At 42.8% G+C, this 14,103-nt stretch overlaps 1 protein-coding gene across 4 annotated transcripts in view; it reads left to right on the plus strand.

Annotated features, from left to right (window-relative positions):
• Positions 1-12,532, plus strand: part of KLHL25 (kelch like family member 25) — a 41,035-nt gene extending 28,503 nt beyond the window's left edge. For all 4 annotated transcript variants that reach the window (XM_069956688.1, XM_069956686.1, XM_069956685.1 and 1 more), the window contains exons 2-3: positions 4,409-6,238; positions 12,068-12,532. In XM_069956688.1, coding sequence (XP_069812789.1) covers positions 4,426-6,195 — 1,770 coding nt within the window. In that variant the 5' untranslated portion in view covers positions 4,409-4,425 and the 3' untranslated portion in view covers positions 6,196-6,238; positions 12,068-12,532. The remainder of the gene's footprint in view (positions 1-4,408; positions 6,239-12,067) is intronic.
• Positions 12,533-14,103: the final 1,571 nt, after the last annotated feature.

Genomic DNA, 14,103 nt, shown 5'->3' on the forward strand with positions numbered 1-14,103 from the left:
ACACTTCCGGATGGCAGGCTTGTATAGTTATATGGTCAGGGAGTGTGATGGGTCTGTCTCAGAGAGATTTACCAAGCGGGAACACTAAAGGGTTATTCAGTTAATGGAAAATGTCCTACCCTACCTCCTCACCATATGCACCCACCCCCACTCAGCTCAGAATATATACTTCCTAGTGGAAGGAATGACGCACTGGTCAGAGGAACAGGTGGTACCTTTCTGCTCCCTTTCTATGGTTCCCCAACCTGAATCCAATTGAGAACATTAAAATGTTGTGTTTTGGCATCAGTGCACCAGATAGCACCACATAGTATCCAAGATCTCACAGATACCCTGATCAGGATTTGGGAGGGGATCCCCCATAGGCTTCTCATCTGGAGAATGCCCATTTTACGTTGTGACTGCACACTGGGCCGTACACACCGCCACGGAGTCACAAGAATGGCCGTAAAGACATTGGATCCGCCCGTGATTTCCATTTTTCCTTTGATTCTTGCAGTAACTTGGAAATTAACCCTCTTGGTGATTCGGGTTTCCATCATCAGTGGTGTTCTGTTCTTGAAGAATTTCACAATTTCTATCCATAGAGATTTTTACCATGAATCGAGAATTTCATGTCTCGACACTTCATTGGAATTTTTATTGGCCCTGTTCATACTTTGCAGGAAAAAAAAATAAAATAGAATATGCTGGGATTGGTTCTGCAATAATTGCCATTAGATCCTCTTGTAGCCTGTAGTGCCCATGAGCTGAGACCCCCGCGAGGTGCGAGAGCGCTGTGTGCAGCATTCCCTTATCCTGTAGTGTGGAGGATTGGATGACTCTGACAGCTACAGTCTGAATGAGGCCTTTGTTGTAACATGTGCTTTGGCGTGCTGCCCGAAGAGCTAATTATTTGGTGTAATAGCAAGACGAGAGACAAATGATGTTTCACCAGATTGTATCGGGGAAATGCGAGGTGAGGCGGCACATATAGAAGCAAACTATGCTCTATATACAGCATTACTATTCAGTATGTGACACCACACAGATACTCATGAGAGCGTGTGTGAGTACAGCTCAGTCCATTTAAAGGGGTTGTCCGAGCTTAGAAAAACACGGCCACTTCCTTCTAGAAACAGCACCTCTCCTGTCCTCAGTTTGGGTGTGGTTTTGCAGCTTGGCTCCATTAAAAGGAATGCAGCTGAATAGTAATACCACAAACACACACCCTGGAGTCAGGGGTGGCGCTGTTTTTGCAAGATTGTAGCCATACCTTTTTTAATCCTGGATAACCGTACCTGTCCTGTTCTGATTCCATAAAGCTCGTGCACAGAGCTCACCCCGCATGGATGTATTCACGGTTACCCCATCTTGCGGCTGCAGGAGCGACTGCATGTTGATCTGGAAAAGCTGCACAATGTCAGGTGCACTATAAGACACGGCCATCCATGTAGTCTGATCAGCTGTTATGTCTCCATACAAACTACCAGTTGCATACAGGGCTCACATCTATCGGTCATACTGTGCATAAGGTCATACTGTAGATATCTTTACACACAGTCATTATTGGCCCATGTAAAGGACCCAATGAACAGCAGAAAAACAAGCAGACACTTGTCTTTCAGCTGATCACAGAGATCGAGCACACTGCCATCTGTGGTAGAAGGAAAGAACTGCATGAATTAAATAGTCGTTTCTGCATACAGAGGTTCATGTCTATGATGCCTAATGCATACACTGGAAAATCAAGCCTCAATTACATTTTCCCCCATTAACATTGGCCGAGTATTGATGGGATGTGCTATAAATGTTTGATCAATTGGGGCTTCAGCTTTCCTGGATCAGGATACTGGGATAATAGGGTTTCCACTAAATTGAAAGGAGTGTAGAGTTGGCTCTGTGTTTCCAGGCTCTTCATTTTACACTAGAGTGGATATAGAAACAGCTGAGTGAGCGTGCCTGGATAGTTCTGTATCTCCCATAGACTTCAGTGCACAATGTGCTTGTACTGGAATGTGCAATGGTTTTATTACTAGTAGACAATGTATACAGCATCCAGCTCTGTATGTTTGCTTAATTCTAATACTTAAAGGGAAGCCGTCACCATGAAATAGCTACCTGAGCTATTGGCATCATGTTCTAGAGCAGAAGGAGCTGAGTGGACTGATATATATCTAACATTCAGTATAACTTATTTATTGAATAAAATCTCTGATATTTCCATCGTAAAGGTAGCAAATCCCCACAGAACCTTTCCTGCTCTCCAGACTGGAAAGAATACACTTCCTGCAGGACTCACAGCAGCTGATAAGTACTGGAAGAATTTTTAATAGAAATAAATTACATGTCTCAAGCACTTTCTGTCACCAGTTGATTCGAAAGAATTTTTTTTTTTTTTTTTTTTATGAACAACCCCTTTAATTGCAAACCACACCCGAACTGGAGACAAGAGTTGTGTTGTCTCTAGAAGAAAGTGGCCGTGTTTTGCAATACTGGATAACCCCTTTAAGGTGTCACTTTTTTCTTTGTTTTCCCTCCAAGTATATCAAGTATATAGATATTATAAGCGGTCACAGCTCACCTATTTAATTGCAGGGGATTGTGCATTTATTAGACATGAGCCGTATATATTGTAATGGATCGCAAGCACGGGCTCCGTCCTGTATCATTACACTGGGGATATGGCACCACATTGATCCGTCCATGAATTGCGGTGACTCACACCATTGTATTTTGCGCAGGGTAAGCACAATTTCTGAGGTCTTTTAATTTATATGTGCAATGACTTCACTAAACAAATAGTATTGTGGTAATGAGAGTCCCTCGCTGCGATAGAAAATGTTTCCCAGAGCAACCGCTTGACAGATGATGTCATGTCAGACCGAGGAGACGTCTCGCTAATCATTTGGATGGAGGCCGCTGGGAAATGCTAAAACCTATATCTGTTACTTATATTATTTGCAAATGTGTAAGAGGAGAGTGGTCATTTACGGTTATGATATGCAACGTGATTTAACTCCAGAAGAAGGCATATTGGAGCCAGCATGCATCTGGGAATGGTATAGCTTAACACATATTGTCTGGAAAGACCACACACGCAATGATCTCTCTTAATCCCCCACCAGTAATGTCTGTATAGGTTTTATTGCCACCCGAGATATTGAAGTGTCAAGAAAGAAAGTGAGAGAACGCCTTGGAGCAGTGTTTCCTAAACCACAGTAACCACCAGAACCCTCCCTAAAAAACACATAATCTTTTCTAATACTTCTGTGAATTGTGGAATCTTGAAGCTAAACCAGCCAAAAGTCACAAACTCTCAGGGTTTACAGATGTATTTGTTATAGTTGATATACACTCTGGGGGACATTTATTAAGTCTGACGTTTTTTATGCCAGGCTTAAAAATGTCCCCACATCTCCGGCGCTACGGGGATTTATGTAGAGGCGGAGTGCCTCTACATACATCCTGCACGTCCGAAAACCTACGCCAGCTGAGGACTGGAGTAGGTTTTCGGTGTATCTTTTGGGGGAACGAATGGTGAATCTCGCGGACTGTCCGTGCCCTCCGTTCCGCTCCCTTCACACACCCCCACCCCTCGGCGTATTTTATTAGCAAATCGGCCATTTGCGAATAAAATCATGCGCAAATCGGCACTTTCCGCCGAAAAAAAACACAAAAAAAAAACGCCCGTTGATACATGTCCCCCTCTGTGTTAAAAGCTTTGGGTGATATCAGGGTTTAGGGATAACTAGCTACTGGCGTCAATGCCTGGGTGAGGAGCAGTGCTGACCTGCTAACCTTAGACTATGGACGTCTTTTGAAAAATTTATTTTACAAGCTTGCTTACTTTTTGCTTGTAAAAACCCCTACTGTGCTGTAGTTTTCTTATTTGTATAAAGCCTATAGGATTCTCCCTTTCAGACTGCCTTATACCTTGCTTTCTTCAGCCTGGGTGAGCTGCCCTCCTTGGTTTCTTATCAACCTGTCCACTATTTAGACAAAAATGAATAAAGAAAAATGTGGTACTTGCAGAGGCCAGCCCTGTCCTAAAATAACATCCAGAGACGTGGAGTATAAATAAGAAACATTTATCTATATAGCACATAGCTATGACACGTTTCAATAGTATACCTCACTTCCTTAGATAAAGTGCATGACAGGCAGAGATAGATGCTGGGTTTATATGTCAAAAAGACGGCCAAGAAAACATTCACTTTAGAAGGGGAAGAGCTGGGACAATGTTTACCAACAGCAGCACTATTTAGACAGTTCCTTAATTTTACATCGGTGCAGAGGTGTATATCCAGGTACATCAAAATAAAAATAATGAATGCTAAAACTGATTGCATCCTAGAGTATAAGTTTAACTTTCTCTGTTGACTGGACCTCCCCTCTAACTTTTTTTGTTTTTTTTTCTTCTTGGCAGCTTTAGATGTTGTCATCATGTCAGTCAGCGTCCATGAAAACCGCAAGTCTCGGACCAGTACAGGGTCCATGAATATTTCATTATACCATAAACTTGGTCACCCAGATTGTGTCCTGACCCATCTTAATACTATGCGAAAGCAACAACTATTTACAGATGTCACACTATGGGCAGGAGACCGCTCATTCCCGTGCCATCGAGTGGTGCTCGCAGCTTGCAGCCAATACTTTGAGGCCATGTTTAGCCATGGGCTGAGAGAAAGCATTGATAGCACTGTAAATTTCCATGACAGTCTTCATCCTGAAGTCTTGGAACTCTTACTCGACTTTGCCTATTCTTCCAAAATAATCATCAATGAAGAAAACGCAGAGTCGCTGCTAGAAGCTGGAGACATGCTTCAATTTCACGACGTTCGGGATGCAGCCGCAGAGTTCCTGGAGAAAAACCTTTTCCCGTCAAATTGCTTGGGAATGTTACTGTTGTCTGATGCCCACCAATGCAGAAGATTGTATGAGTTGTCTTTGCGAATGTGCTTGGTCAACTTTGAAATGGTGCATAAGACTGAAGACTTTAATAATCTCTCCAAAGACATCTTGCTTGACTTGGTTTCCAGTGATGAACTTGAGATTGAAGATGAGCAGGTGGTGTTCAATGCTGTTCTGCAATGGGTAAAGTATGACTTGGACAAAAGAAAAGATTATTTTCCAGAATTATTAAAGAACATCAGGCTGGCATTGCTTACCTCTGAGTCCCTGAAGGAAACCATTGCTTGTGAAGACTTGGTTATGGCCGACGAGAGGAGCAAAGTAATCATGGAGGATGCTATGCAGTGCAAGAGAAAAATACTGCAGAATGATGGCGTGGTGACCAGTTTATGTGCCAAGCCTCGAAAAGCAGGACATACTTTACTTATTCTAGGGGGACAAACATTTATGTGTGACAAAATTTACCAAGTAGATCACAAGGCTAAAGAGATCATTCCTAAAGCTGACTTGCCAAGTCCAAGGAAAGAGTTCAGTGCTTGTGCCATTGGATGCAAGGTCTATGTGACTGGTGGCCGGGGCTCCGAGAATGGAGTGTCTAAAGACGTGTGGGTCTACGATACGGTCCATGAGGAGTGGTCGAAAGCTGCACCAATGCTCATCGCAAGGTTTGGGCACGGCTCAGCGGAGTTGCAAAACTGCCTTTACGTAGTGGGTGGACATACAGCGGTTGCTGGAATTTTTCCTGCATCTCCGTCAGTTTCTTTAAAGCAAGTGGAGCGTTATGATCCCCTCTCTAATAAATGGACCATGGTGGCACCACTGCGGGATGGTGTAAGCAATGCTGCTGTAGTCAGTGCCAAGCTAAAGCTTTTTGTTTTTGGAGGGACAAGTATACACAGAGATCGGGTCTCTAAGGTACAGTGTTATGACCCCTTTGAAAACAGGTGGAGTATAAAAGCTGAATGCCCCCAACCTTGGCGCTATACTGCTGCAGCGGTGCTGGGCAGCCAGATCTTCATCATGGGTGGAGACACGGAATTCACAGCAGCCTCTGCCTATCGCTTTGACAGCGAAACTAACCAGTGGACAAGAATGGGAGACATGACAGCCAAACGTATGTCTTGTCATGCTCTAGCATCAGGCAATAAACTCTATGTGGTTGGGGGCTATTTTGGCACCCAAAGGTGTAAAACATTAGACTGCTACGATCCAATCTCCGACTCTTGGAATAGCATCACAACGGTGCCTTACTCGCTTATACCTACTGCTTTTGTCAGCACTTGGAAGCACCTGCCCGCCTGAGAAGATGGACCTTAGAAATGATTCCTGCTTCTGTTGGACACAGGTAAATGAGTGCATGAAGTACGGTCACATACATGGTTATAGTTGTGAACCAAAAATTACAATTTACCGTGGTAAAGGACACCTATCTTGCTGTTAAAGGGAAAAGAGGATGCACCTACATTTGTCAGATAGCCCCCTGATCTTGACACACAGACTCCAAGAAAACATTTATAGAGTCAGGAGGTCTCTTGCCATTATTTGAATTCAGCACTGAGAATATTTTGGCTGGTGAGTGTAGGTAACTCCACCGTCTCGACTTTAGTAAATATATCCTTTAGATCTATCTGCCAGGTGCACTTTTAGGGTAAGTACACAATATCCAAATACTGTGAATTTTCTGGAGAGAAAAAATGCACAAGGCTCCCACAGGATATTCTGCAGGATTAGAAAAACATTACTGCTTATTGTTTTCATGTTGTGTGTGGTATTACAATGTGGCTAAATTCACTTCAATAGAGCCAAGCTACAATGCCACACACAAACCGGGAACAAGAGTGGTGCTGTTCCTTTAAAATAGGCAGCTATAGTTTTCTAATCCTAGATAAACTCTAAACGACCAAGGGCATAAACGTATGCCCTGGTGTCATTAAGGGCGTTCAGTGGGGGGCCGTGCGGCGACCCTGCTCTGCACCTCCGTGATCCTGCTGTGAACCGCCGCGATCTTGGGTGCTATCTGCAGCCCGGGATCGCGGCTGTTAGCGGGCACGGTCCGATCACCGTGCCCACTAATTAGCCTTTTAAATGCAGCTGTCAAAGTTGACAGCTGCATTTAACATGCAGGTTTTACCAGGCCGGGGTCTGCGCAGTAATGGGCGCTGATCCCGGCTCGGCATTCTATTGCTTTCGGCTGCAACACTGATCTCATTGATCTATGCAGTATATCTATACTGCATAGATCTCAATGAGAGATCAGTGTAGTTATAATAGACGTCCCCCAGGGGGACTTCTAGTATGTGTGTAAATAATAAAGTTTGAATCACCCCCCCCCCCCCCCCCCCTTTGCTCATTTTATAAATAAAGATACATAAATAAACATGTTTGGTATCGCCGCATGCGCAATCACCCTTTATTCCTGATCTCTCACGATAAATGGCGTAAACGCAAAACAATTCCAAGGTGCAAATTGCACATTTTTGGTTGCATCAAATCCAGAAAATTGTAATAAAAAGTGATCAAAAAGTTGCATATGCGCAGTCAAGGTACCAATGGAAAGTACAGATCATGGCGCAAAAAACTACACCTGACACAGCCCCATAGACCAAAGGATAAAAGCGCTATAAGCATGGGAATGGAGCGATTTTAAGGAACATTTATTTTTTAAAAAAGGTTTTAATTTTTTAAAAGCCATCACATTAAATAAAAGTTACACAAGTTACATATCGTTGTAATCTTAACTACTTGACGAACATGCATAACAAGTCAGTTTTACCCTAGGGCAAACAGCATAAACACGAAACCTCACCTTATTAAAAATAAGTGTTTTGGTTTTTGTTTTTTTTTTACCACATTTTTTTTTTTTTTTTTCTGGTTTCACAGCATACTTTATGCAAAAATTTTGCCTTCCATTGCAAAATACAATTAGTGGCGCAAAAAATTAGGGCTCATGTGGGTCTCTAGGTGAAAAAATGCACACACTATGGCCTTATATACACAAGGAGAAAAAAAAACGAAAGCGCAAAAATGGAAATTGGCCCTGTCCTTAAGGGGTTAAGGAGGACCTGTGCTTTCTCCTGACCCGTGTGTCATAGGGTCCATTTACACAGAAAGATTATCTGCCAAAGATTTGAAGCCAAAGCCAGAAACAGACTATAAACAGAGATCAGGTCATAAAGGAAAGCCTGAGATTTTTCCTCTTTTCAAATACATTCCTGGCTTTGGCAGATAATCTTTCTGTGTAAATGGATCCATAGGGAATACAATTAGTGTTTACCATGAAAGAAAAATTCCTTCTAGCTCTGGATTGTGCATTCCCTCTGTTGTTCCTACTAAAAATGTATGACTAAATAGCCGACTGTGTGATCAATTGGGGGGGTGTCCCTAAACTGTCTGACACTAAGGGCCCTATTCCACCGGACGATTATCGTTTGCATAATCGTTAACGATTAACTATCTCAAACGACCACTATTGCGAAAGACCTGAAAATGTTCACTCATTTCCATGGAACGATAATCGTTACTTCTGATCGTAATTGCAATCGTTTTTCTTCGCTATTTATTCGCTATTGCGTTCGTATCTATTGCAAACGACCAAACGATGTCTTATTCAATGCGGACGATTTGCGAACGAGCAACGATAAAAATAGGTCCAGGTCTTATAAAGCGATCAACGATTTCTCGTTCGGTCGTTAATCGTTAACTACATTTCAACCGAACGATTATCGTTTAGATTCGAATGATTTAACGATAATCGTCCGGTGGAATAGGGCCCTTACCAATCAGAGCTGACAGTGGCAGACTGTAGGGACACGCCTCAACTGGTAACACCCAGTTGGCTATTTAGTCATACATTTGTAGTAACAATAACAAAGGGACTGCCAATCCAAAGCTATAGGAAACAATGTTCCTGAATAGTTTTTTTTTTTTTTTTTTTTATGTGGAATAGATGTATTTCCAAAACAGACAGATGCGGAGAGGCCACAGACTTCCCAGCCATATTACTGAATTTCCATGCCAGAGTCTTACAACATGGTATTACTTGCCAGTGATTGCCACACAGCTCGACAAGCTGGATCCAGCAGAGCGGGGGTCTCTCTGGCCCATGGAGGGAGCCCTAATAGACAATACGGACAGGGATTGTCATTTATAGATGAACATAGCTATTTTATTGGCTAACCCAAGTTCTATCTCACTATCTATGAATTCTCCACATTTTCATGAATAGTTATTCATTACACATCATTGGCTGCTCCATTCTGTGCACACAAATAAGGTAAATCCTCCGGTTGGTAAATTATCAAATTCTTTTGAATCACGTTTTCAATAGACCATCACCCTGGGATCGTTCGTAATCTCGTAGAGAGCAGACTGCTGGTTAGTTACAGCTATATCTTCTTTCATCTATTGAAAATGGGGAATAATAAAGAATCCGAGAGATAAATCAAGAAGACTGTGAGCAGATTGTGGTTTTCATCATGGCGAGGGATGTCTGCCAGAACGGCTGGGGAAGGCAGAACTGATGATTTGCAGGGAACTGATCTTTCTATTACCCCAATTAGTAGTATTGGAAATGAGACGCATGCATATGATGTGTAGGAAAAGTGAAATCTTAGCTGAGACGGCATTGTGGATTTTCCGCTATAGTTAGTAGGCTGCTCCTGGCATCGGCTCAATCACGTTAATTTCCAGGGTTCTGACATTTGTAAGCCGCCATAATGTTAATCAACTGGCCGCCTCATGACTTCATTAATCCTGGGAAAAAAAGAAGTCTGAGCCGCAGATTCCAAGAAGTCTGTGCAATCTCTTGGCAGAGGAAGGTGCCTTAGCAGCAGGGATCATGGTAATAGGTCTGCAGGGGTAATACTCTGTGTATATGGAGGTCTGAACAATACAGAATAAGGCTGGGTTCACACTACGTATATTTCAGTCAGTATTGTGGTCCTCATATTGCAACCAAAACCAGGAGTGGATTGAAAACACAGAAAGGATCTGTTCACACAATGGTGATATTGAGTGGATGGCCGCCATTTAATGGCAAATATTTGCTGTTAGGGTACAAACCCACACACCGTATACACAGCAGATACGCAGCAAAAACACAGCAGATTTGAAGGTGCAGATTTGATGCTGTGTCCAGTTATTTAGATCTAATCTGCTGCGTATTTGTTGCGTGTTTGTTGCGTATTTGCTGCGTATCGCAGCAGTAAATAAGCTGCGTATACGGTGTGTGGGTTTGTACCCTTAATTTAAAACAACGGCTGTTATATTGAAATAATGGCGGTTATTTACTGTTATATGGCGGCTATCCACTCAATTTCAACATTGTGTGAACAGATCCTTTCTGTGTTTTTAATCCACTCCTGGTTTTGGTTGCAATATGAGGACCACAATACTGACTGAAATATACGTAGTGTGAACCCAGCCTTAAGGTTCTCTGTTTTACCTACATGATCAGCTGGACTAGGGTCAAGGTTCTCTGTCGATGGTTTATGTACCCCAGGGGTTACATGCCATGTCTTTTAGGGGTGCTCATACTGTGGTTATAATTCACGATTATTAAGTGCTGCGAAGACCGTAAGACTTATGGGATTCATTTGGCCAAACCAGAGAAAATTCTTTTTAAAATCTCTCTCCCCAGATAGGAAATAGTAAGCTGACCAGTGTTCAGACCTCGCCAAACACATGAATGGAGGATAAATGGCACAGTACAGTTATAGGCTGGGTTCACACTACGTATATTTCAGTCAGTATTGTGGTCCTCATATTGCAACCAAAACCAGGAGTGGATTAAAAACACAGAAAGGCTCTGTTCACACAATGGTGAAATTGAGTGGATGGCCGCCATATAACAGTAAATAACGGCCATTATTTCAATATAACAGCCGTTGTTTTAAAATAACAGCACATATTTGCCGTTATATGGCAGCCATCCACTCAATTTCAACATTGTGTGAACAGATCCTCTCTGTGTTTTCAATCCACTCCTGGTTTTGGTTGCAATATGAGGACCACAATACTGACTGAAATATATGTAGTGTGAACCCAGTCATACACAGTCAGGGTGTGTGCTCACTAAGGAATCCAGGTGGATCACCCGCAGCTCGCCCCCCGTGTGCATCTCCTCCCATGCCATAGACACCATTCTGTGCACACACAGATTCCTCCGTCCGCCTGAAGAATGGGCCTGGGCGGACGGTGGAATCCTCCCTGCCGTAGAATTGAGTCTATGCCACAAGCGGTGGCGAGCTGCTGAATCTGCGGCGGGTGATCCGACCGGTTCCTTAGTGTGCACATACCCTCACCACTCCATTCATGTCTATGGGACTTTACAACATAGCAGAGCCCAGACCTATTGGGAATGAATGGAGCAGTGGCCATGCATGGACACAAACTTTTTACCCTTGGATCCTCTTAGTGCACCATTACCCCCTGCATGTGTAAGACTATATAGAGCTGACTCGGGAGCTGCGCTTACTCCTTATCTGGTATCTGTCAGCCAGCATCTCTGTTTTAGACTGTTTAAAATGGTGTTGTCAAAGCAGCAGTATAAGTGTCAATGGTTGGTGGTATAGGGGGTCTGATCGGGTAGCTGTGGAGTGTTTGCAGTGAACCGATCCCTTGTCCTGCCAGCCCAAGACCTGTCGTTGTTTAAAAAATTAAATAGCCACTGGGTGTTTATAACTTGGTAAGTACAGACGCCTATACGTGTATACAGTCAGTGACATGTATTGGATTTGATAGATACATGCTGGTCAGAAATAAATCCTTCCACTAATGTTTGTATAGCATATGCTGACCGATGCACCCAGATGACTGGTAGCAACATATTGTGCCCCAGGCCATTACTAATAGCATCTATTGATGTCTACAGAAGGTTTTTATTGCTTGGCTACTATTAATCTGGCCCCAGTGGAAACTAAGAGAGATCTGTACAGTCAGTCTCTTGTATCGCCAATAGTAGCTATGTTAGGTGACAGCCGGAAGAGATATATGAGGAGCAGCTAGAGGTCATCAGGAATTTCTAGTAGTCCCGGTAGACCTCTCCATGCATTGATCTTATAGCAATAGATAACTAGGTGTTCTCCACATTTGTTGGGTTGATCTCTTAGCTACATTTTTGGCTTTTTAAATATGTGGATTTCTATACTTTTCTCTCTTTGTCTTCTCCTGACAGATGTGCAGGGCTCTAAAGGCTTTGCCCACGACACCCGCCTGTGAACCTACTGGAGCCTTTGTCACATATATGAGATGCCTGCTGGAGTCCCTGATGGTTTACTCTGACACCCGACCAGCAAATTCTGAGCTCACTTGACAGTACAACTTGCCAGCCTTGCCTGCCGGTGGACAGCTGTTTTTTATCGCTTATGTTTGAGATAGACATCACACCTGTCAATGATGCTGCGGATATGTTACACTGCAAGACATACAGTATGTAGAGGGACCAGTCATCCTGTACGACATGCTGTATAGAAAAGACTTAAAACATAATGAGTACAGAAAACTGTAAGGCTAGGTTCACACTGCGTTTTTGCAATCCATTTTTTGCAAAAAAAAAAACATGGAAAAAACGGATGCATTAGTGTGCACCCATTTTCATCTGTTTTTCCATTGACTTCCATTGTAAAACAAACGGTTCAAAACGGATCCGTTTTTTTTTTTAATGGACACAAAAGTAGTGTCAGCTACATTTTTGTGTCAGTCCAAAAAAAAACCGGATCCGTTTTGATCCTTTTTTTTTACAATGAAAGTTAATGGAAAAACAGATGAAAAAAACGGATACATTTGTGTGCATCTGTTTTTTGAAAAAAAATGGATGAAAAAAAAACGGATTGCAAAAACGCAGTGTGAACCCCGCCTAACTAAACACGCTGATGCATAATGATATGAAGTAATTCTGACCTCCATTGCCACAAAGTTGTTATAAGTTTTTCACATCTTCACTATGGTACCGAGTGGTTCCTGTAGGAGGCAGTGCTGTGTACATCAGTGAGTATTATAGAGGGGGACTCGGGGATAAGCCACAGTAAATGGTTGAAGTTCCCCTGGAGGTATGAGTTGTGTGCATGAAATACGACTGCAGCTCTGTTCTAGAAATAGCTTCCATCTTGCCTGTAGGATTTCCCTGGTGTCACAGCTCAGCCCCAATAGGGCTGACCAGCATTACCAGACACGGCCTGTAAGGAAGGGTGGTGCTGATGTTAGAAAACGGGAGCCATGAGTCACCGGGGTAGTCCATGGCAGCTTCTGCTCACCCCACAAGCCTTGATTTATAGATCTTTCTGTCCTGCTATAGGGAGGGATTTATAAATCACGGCTGAAGCCACAGGCAGAAGTAGTGTCTTCCACATAATTTCTTCATAAGGCTCGGAAACATGTTTGGCCTTGTTGGAATGTGAATTAGCCAGTCAGTCTGTGCAGAATAGTACTAGAAATTCAAAGCAAAATGACATATATGAATATCCCAGCAAGTAATATGGCCTATCTTTTAGGCTGTGTCTGGAACATGGCCGCCATATTGGATCAAGGGCAAGTTTTCCTAATGGGAAGGTGTCATGTAGCATATCAGAGAAGACCAGAACTATCTTACATATAAATAGCTACAATTAGATTTGCAATATCTTTATCAGAAATGTATAACAATTGGATCCATATCTTTCAGCTCTGTGTTCAGCACCAGTGACAGCACAGAGCTGAAAGCGTTGGATCCCATTGAGAAATCTGTGCATTTCTGAGACAATTCTGGTTCTCTCTAATTTGCTACCCGATAACCTTCTCATTGGAAAAACCTGCTTCTGATCCAAGATGGCGGTCATGTTCTGGATATAGCTAACAGGTAGGCCCCCTCACCCATTATTTGCTGGAATATTCAGATATGTCATTTTCCCTTTTGTTTCTGAAAAAGGGGTGTCCTGACACTCTTAGTGGACCAAATGCCATCACTTAGCAAGGTCTTGCAGATAGGAGCCCCACACAATAATACCATACAAATGGACCAAATATATTCACAAATAAAGTGGGTAGCCTGACATGTTCCTTGGATGCCCAGCATGAATATGGTGTGAACCCAGCCTTACTACTCCAATCCTGGCCCTTGTTCTTTACACTGCAGCTCTGCTTGTTGGGCTCAGTAAGAAGTCTGTGCATCAAGAGCAGAAATAATACAAGCAACTCAACTATATACTAGATTATCTGCTAATGGTCACATACTGT

The sequence above is a fragment of the Dendropsophus ebraccatus genome, chromosome 1 (genome assembly GCF_027789765.1).
Source record: "Dendropsophus ebraccatus isolate aDenEbr1 chromosome 1, aDenEbr1.pat, whole genome shotgun sequence".
In the NCBI taxonomy this organism is placed as follows: domain Eukaryota; kingdom Metazoa; phylum Chordata; class Amphibia; order Anura; family Hylidae; genus Dendropsophus; species Dendropsophus ebraccatus.